Below are 7500 nucleotides of genomic sequence, written 5' to 3' on the forward strand. Positions count from 1 at the left end.
TGTGTGCGCGTGAGACACTGCACTTTAACACACTGAAAAAAGAAATGAATTCAAGAACTCAAGGATTTAAAAAGTCCTCCTTCTCTACAGTTTTGAAAGGAAACAGTAAAAATAATATTTAGTATTTAATAAGTTTAAACCCCACCACTGTTATTTTTTCTCGCCTCCTCCTAGTGTGTATCTTGTACGACTTTGCCTCAGAGGGAAGTGCAGCTTCACCGACATCGTCCTCTAACTGTGCCACGATTATGATAATGACAGTATTCAATCGTCAATCCTTCCTCTGAACCAGTCCTGTGCAGTGTCGATGCACCAAATTCATTTTAAAGACGGAGGAGTCGCCATCTCAAAAGGAGTCGCCGCCTCATCAGAGGAAAGGCACAATTTCTTATTAACAACCTCCGTTTTATTGTGTTTACTGATTTTAATCTAATATTTCATCATTTAAATATCTTCCCCTTCGGGGTTTTTTCATTATAAATGAGCCCTAACAAGGTTTTGAGACCCTCACTGAATTCTAATGGGATTTCCTTTTTAACAGGCTCTGTAATATCTACATATCTAAATTAAAATATCCATGTGCATCGGTGTCAGCGTGTGTATCAAAAGCTCATAACTCAATTTTCCCTGTAAAGCAACAACCGGAGACGCTGTAAGTAGTAATCATGTGAATAAAATGTAACTTCACACATGGACAAGCCAGATAAGACAAATTCATTATGATAAATAAAAGATGTGAGATAATGGGCTTCAATTATGACGCCAGTCTCGCTGCTTGTTGAAAATAATAACCACATATATCACATCTCACAACACGTAAGACTCTTTGTGTCACCTCATCAATCACCACTTGATCAGGAAGCCCAAGACGAATCTATAAGAAATAAAAATGTGTTAGAAATATGAAGAGGATGCAGACTTCTCTGTTTCTCCCCCCGATGACTTTGGTGGCATAAAGTCAAGCTGTGCTTGTGTTTTCTGTTTCTATAATGTGATAATTAAAACGAAGGCAGCGAGAACACGGAGGCCATGTGAGTTAAACATCCTGATTCATCATTTCCATCAAACAGCCTTGAAGAGATGCTGATGATGGGTGTTGTGTTGGGATCTAAAATAACTTCTGATTTTAATTTTGACAGCAGCTGGTACAGTACAGCTCAGTGGGTCACACCGCTGACTTTGGTACAGAAGGTCAGGGTTCGATTCCAGGTCAGACCCCTTAATGCTTCCTGCCTCGATGATGTAAGTCGCTTTAGACTAGACGAATGTGATTTAATGAAAAATTATCAAATTCTAATAAAAGGTGAGAAAATTGTAAAAAAAAAAAAAACACAACTCTTATTTCGTTCAACCAACAGTCCAAAGGCCTGAGATAAAAAATTAATATGAACTTGAAAAATGCAACATTTAAATCTTTACTGGTGGATGAAGCTGCAAACAAAATCTTTTTCCTTTTTCTTCCCACATACAAAGCAACAGGTGATCAACAGAATTATTTTTCTCTTTTTACATTTGAGTAATAACCACTGCTCGACACGACTTATTAAAGTATCATAGAAAACGTTAGGTCCTATATACCTGATATTGTATCAATATTTATCTGACGCTTTTCCACAGATTTTGATTTCAAGTGAAACTAAAGCCCTGTGGCCAGAAACACTACATTTATTAATTAGATCTTAAAACAATTTTAACTTGACCCCAAACCAGTTTATGCAAAGTTAATATTTTTTTTTCTTCTTTCTAACATTTGTCTTTGCAGCTGCTTATGAACCAATCATCTGGTCACAGGAGCTCGGCTGAACGACTTCATTCTGCATCATCAGACATTAACATGTTAAAAAAATATACATACATACACACTATAGATTTCTTTTTTTATTATTGCTCAAGAATCCGGTTTGTGACCTTCACTCTGTCATAGTAGTTTGATTGAAGAAGAATTTTGGTCGTCGCCTATAAACTATATTCTTTTACTTTAACACCGTCGTCGTCATCATCATCATCAAGCCAGAACTATAACAGGGATTATACGAGCGGTAAAAATTTAAATTTCAGAGACTTTGTTTTTTGTCCCGCTGAGAGAGAAGATTAGAATATAATTAAAAAAGAGAAGGTGCTTAAAAGGGAAGAATTTTGGAATTAATACACACGTTGATTTTATTCCACTCGAGCAGCACCTGAGCAAAGACAGTATGTACACATCTACTGATCGGTGGTGGAGGAGAACCGGGAGAAAAGCTTCAGAGGTCAGAGTTCAGTAGTGAGGAGACGACATTTAAAAACAGTCCCGACAGAATCTGAATCCGCTTTTCGCGCCGCTGCATCAGCAGAAGATATTTCGTGACAGTTCAGTGGTGACGTTTCCTCCCAAAGCAGCTGCAGCCTAAAAAAAAACAAAACACCACAACACACAGTCCCAACTGTGCCCCCCCCCCCCCCCCCCCCCCAGCAGCTGCCTCTGCAGGAGTCCTTTCAAACATTTGATTACTGTCCCGAGAGCTCGTCTCGTCATCATCATCGGCAGCGGCGCTGACACATTTTCCTGCCGTTTAATTATCTCCAAACATCCAACGCCCCATTCCTTTTCCTAGACAGCTGCTGCCGCCGCCGCGCGGAAACATTTCATAAGAGTGTTGTTATTGCTGAGGTGGGGAAACGCCATCCGCAGCGCTGTTGTCTTTGGGGGAGAAGAGGGGAGGAGGGGGAGGAGGGGGAGGAGGAGGAGGAGGGCGGGGGCCCGCACGGAGAGACATCTGAGTTTAATCACCTCGTGGAGATCTGAAACATTTCATTAATCTTCCACAAGGCGGCCTCTGCCCCGCCGCCCCCATCATCACACCTCTCCAGACGGACAGAGCCACAACGAAATCTGACCGTAGACATTCAACTGCAGTTTTGTCGCCCTCCTCCTCCTCCTCCTCCTTGTTGTTGTGCGGGAGCAACTGGGCGACTGTCAGGGACACAAATCCTCCAATTCGGGAGTCGAATTCTAAAAAAGAATCTAGTGTAAAGTCTTTTCCCGCCCGCGCCAGCTGCCTCCGGGGGAGAAGGGAAAGCACTGCATGCTTTGAGAAGATTGCCGTATTCAATGACGTCGGCTGATTTCCACGTGAAGCTGAAGGAAAATTACCGGGGGGGGAAAGGGGGTCACGTATTCTCTCCTGTCAGTGGCAGCCGCAGTGGAAATCGGCGTTGGGGTCCATCAGGAGCTTCTTGCGGTCGACGTGCAGACAGTCTATGTGGAACCAGGCGTCGCACACGTCGCACTGGATCCACTGCACCGTGTCCTGCTGCGGCAGGCGACACCGCGGCGCCGCGCACGGCTCCACCGACCCGGCCGTCGCCTCCTCGTCGTCGTCCTCGTCGTCTTCATCGGAGGAGGAGGAGCCCGAGCCGGACGAGGAGCCGGAGGAGGAGGACGAGGCCGAGGAGGTGGAGGAAGAGGACGAGGAGGACGGTGAGGGCAGGGAGGGCCGCGGAGGGGGGGGGTGTTTCCTGGGGCGGCCTCGTCGCTTACTGAGGGCAGAGAGAAGGAAAAATAATTTAGATGAAAGAAGGAAAAAGCTTCCACCATGATAGTTTAACACGTTTAACAGATATCGAACACATAAACCCTTTCATATTTATATATATAGATATAACTATCACCAGACGTCTTTCCAGGAAATAGTTTTAATATCATTCAGCAAACGTGTCACCTCATTTGATGGTGGAATCTGTTGAACTGGACTCTTCCTCTCTGCTCCGTGCAGATCCGCACCGAGGGCGACGCCAGGCTGTAGTTCTCTCCTCCCACCACCAGGGGAGAGAACACCGGGGAGCTGTGGGCCCGTCGCCGGCCGCGCTGCGCCGCCGCCGGGCCGCGGGCCGGCTTCTGCTGGCGGAAAGCCGCGATGTTGCCCCGCACCACCGTCTTGATGCGATGTATCGCCTCCGCCTCTTGTTTGTGTGCAGCAGCGGCGTTGGCGAACGACGCCTGCAGGAGGTGGTGGTGGTTGAGTCTGCTGTTCGTCATGGCGCCGTGGAAACTGCCGATGGTCCTGATGCCCACGGGGAAGGGCTTGGCCTCCAGCGGCCGCCGGACGTCGCTGAGGCTCTTGGGCTGCGGCGGCAGAGGAGGGCCGACGCCCTCCGACTCGGACTTGTAGAGCCGCCGCCTCTTCTTCCCTCTCGCCCTCGGCCCGTCCTCCACAGCTCCTGCCAGAGCTGAACCACACGGGAGGGAGAATTTCCGTGAAATACTTTGCATTCCAGCACACTTTCAGAAGAAGCCTGCGTTGTGAGGCTTCTGTTTGTTAAAGCTACCAAAATATAGACGTGTCAGGAAGTTTACCTCCTCGACTCCGGGGCTCGTCTGAGCTGTCGTCCTCGAGCAGCACCGTGTGCGCCGACTTCCTCCTGCTCCTGGAGGTCGGCGGCAGGGACTTGGCCGAAGGCGCCGAAGCCGCGGAGGAGAGCGATGGCGGCGTGGAGAGAGGGAGCGGAGAGGAGAAGCCCACGGCGCGGGGCGGCGGCGGCGTGGAGGAGGAGGAGGAGCAGCCGGGGTCCGAGACGGTTCCCTCGTGGCTGTGGCTCCTCTTGAAGGTCCAGGCGCTGCCCTTCATCTTGCTGAGGCTGCCGATGGAGTTGAGGATGACGGTGGCGCGGTTGATGGACAGCTTGGACAGGTCCAGGTTGGCCTCCACCTTGCGGTCCAGGTTAGTCCTGATCCGGTTCTGCAAGTCAGAGGAGAAGGTTCCCGCCTAGGAAACAAGAAGCGGACCTAAAGTAAGAACTCTCCTCGCCGACGCATTTAAATTTGAATTTGAAACAAATATCACCTTTGGAATTGTGATGGCGTCAAAGTCCAGCGGGCGAACTTTGACCTTCTGGAAGAGGAAGTAGAACTCGGGGCTGCCGGGAGCAGACTGGCCGCCGAAGGTCAGCGTGTCGCCGTCCGACAGCTCCCACTGGACGCCGCGCTGGAGGCGGACCTCGTTGACCCAGGTGCCTGGCGACAGACGGGGCAGAGGAAGGTGAAAATATAACAAATCTGTTCTCCCCCTCACAAAACGAGATCAAGTCACAAGATCCGTCCAAATGAAGAGGCAACAGTTTGGCAGCCGGGGGCAGAAAGTAACAGGCCGGTGCCGGATAGTCACAGAAGTCTAATGAAAGAAACGTCTGCCAAACAAGAAAGAACGACTCGATTGAGCCGAGCTTCAAAATAAAAGTGATTTGTAGACTGTCGATGTGTTTGCAGCTTCCAGAGTTGAGTTTGTGAATCGACGTAGAATCGAGGAGCTGGAAGGCTACAAAGAAAAAATATCAAACGGCCATGAGAGCACAGCACAAAAAAGAAAAAAGGAAAACGCACGGTGAATACTAAAATGTCAATTTAATACCTAAAAAAAAAAAAGGAAAAATGTGTGAAACAGACTGTGAAATGACTCAAAGAATTAGGAGCGTGAGAGTAGAGTTTAAATCCATCAGTGAAGACCCCGACTTTCACTCCCCGGCTCCTCCGGCACACCGAGGTGGGGAGATGTGACACGTATGACCCCTGTACACACTGTACGAGGGGAGCTCGACCGATATGGATTTTTTGGGGGCCGATATCGATATTAGGGAGTTCAAGATTTCCAAGACAGATACATCGGCCGGTATATATACATATATATATATACGTATATATATACATATATGTATATATATATATATTCCGGTATATATATATATATATACCGGAATAAAAGCAGTGTCAGTGTCTTTCAGGGCTCGATGTCAATCTCTCGAAGCCAAAATCCTTTTCTAATAATACTACGAATAAATTCACTTTAGAGTCGAGACGCAACATAAAAATCAGGGTGAGAGTTGAGCCATTTCTTTAATTACTTCCTTATCGCTGCTATTAAATTTCAATTTAGATGATTTTTTTTTTTGTAACAGATGAATAAAAAGCAGGGAATCGTTTCTCCTCCGTGGGAAAACAGTCACTCTGAGGCGTTTAGATGAAACTCACAGTCCTGCAGGGAGAGATGATCGAAAATAATACGTTTTTTTCTCAAATTTCAGTGACAACAGCTGTTAAATATCTGCGTGTGATGGTTTTTGTGGGGCTCAGCTGCGATCGAGCTGCAGGTGCTGCATGTGTGAATCTCCTCCACAGAAAGAAAAAGAAAAAAAAGTGATATTGTGTTTTTCAACTGTCTATAATTTTTTTCTATCTGTATTCCTGTCAATGCAAAAGTGTGTGTGAGAGCAAACTGCGTCTTCCTAAACACAAATCTGAGGAACTCAAGAGGATGATATACATTTCAAAAAACTTTAATATAACTTGGCTATTCAGTCGTTGTAGAAAACTTAAACCATGTCAATGTGTTTGTGCCATAAAGGAAAAGTTAGGACGGTTTTCTTTTCTTCTTTTTTCAAATCATTAAACCTCAAGTGCCTCTGATTTCTCAAACTCAACTGGTTGGATCCCCAAAACTGAAGAATAGGACTCGACGCGATAAAGTGTCAAACATGTTATTTAGATGAACAAAAAAAAATGCTCAGAAAGACGTCGATAAATGTCACGTTGATATTATTTCTGTCGAGTTTAGAGGCCGAGTGACGGTTGTGCTTAGAAACTCTTAACTTACAGCAACACCTTAAGACCAACACCTCCTCACTGCACAATGCATGAGCAACATATCAATGAACATATATTGAACCTTTGATACACGGCAATTGACGATAATTATATTGCAATAATCAGCGGACACCTTTTAGAGCCCGACCGATATATGTGGGATGGCCGATACATTTCTTTGTCATAAAGGTTTGATAACGACATCTTAGGAATCATTGACAGATACATCGACAAACACACAAACACTGATATATATAGATATATATATATCTATATATATATATATATGTGTGTATTTATATGTTGATGTATCAGTATCGGAAATCGTGTACTCCTTAATATCGATATCTGCACCAAAAATGTGTGTGAGTGAGGGTGAGAGTGTGTGTGAGTGTGTGTGTGTGTGTGTGTGTGTGTGAATGTCTTTCCCTGCAGTAGTGACATTTCCTGTAAGCGGGTGTGTTTCTGCCTCTCTCTCTTCCACAATGACTGTAGAAGGGTGTGAATATGTTTCTGAGTGTCATCTCGAGTGTGTTGTTGATGATGATGATGATGATGATGATGATGATGGTGGTGGTGGTGGTGACTCACCGTGACTGCTCCTGTCCTTGACGTGGACGCTCCAGCCCTCCTCCTGCGGCGAGGCCGCGGCTCCACCGCCGCTCGCCTCCCTCTCGGCGTGCAGCTCGGCGTGGATGCGGGACACGGACGGCGAGTCCAGCGTGACGTCGCACACCTCCGCCGCCCGGCCCAGGCGGAACACGCAGTGGCTCAGGGCCGGCCTGAACGTGTACAGGTCCCGCGCCTGGTCGCCGCTCGCCGCGCCGATCCGCAGCAACTGGAAGCACGGCTGCACCCCGGACACCATGACTGTGAGGGCCTGC

The 7500-nt window shown here is 46.9% G+C and overlaps 1 protein-coding gene across 1 annotated transcript in view; it reads right to left on the bottom strand.

Moving 5' to 3' along the window:
• Positions 1 to 1396: 1396 nt before the first annotated feature.
• tcf19l (transcription factor 19 (SC1), like) overlaps positions 1397 to 7500 on the bottom strand; it is a 7465-nt gene continuing 1361 nt past the window's right edge. Inside the window, exons 2-6 of the mRNA XM_035621004.2 lie at positions 7208 to 7500; positions 4824 to 4993; positions 4337 to 4745; positions 3702 to 4209; positions 1397 to 3519 (exon numbers count right to left, since the gene is read on the bottom strand). The exon at positions 7208 to 7500 is cut by the window's right edge and continues 694 nt beyond it. Of these exons, the coding sequence (XP_035476897.1) occupies positions 3168 to 3519; positions 3702 to 4209; positions 4337 to 4745; positions 4824 to 4993; positions 7208 to 7484 (1716 nt within the window). The 5' untranslated portion in view covers positions 7485 to 7500 and the 3' untranslated portion in view covers positions 1397 to 3167. The remainder of the gene's footprint in view (positions 3520 to 3701; positions 4210 to 4336; positions 4746 to 4823; positions 4994 to 7207) is intronic.

This window comes from Scophthalmus maximus, chromosome 22, assembly GCF_022379125.1.
Source record: "Scophthalmus maximus strain ysfricsl-2021 chromosome 22, ASM2237912v1, whole genome shotgun sequence".
NCBI lineage: Eukaryota > Metazoa > Chordata > Actinopteri > Pleuronectiformes > Scophthalmidae > Scophthalmus > Scophthalmus maximus.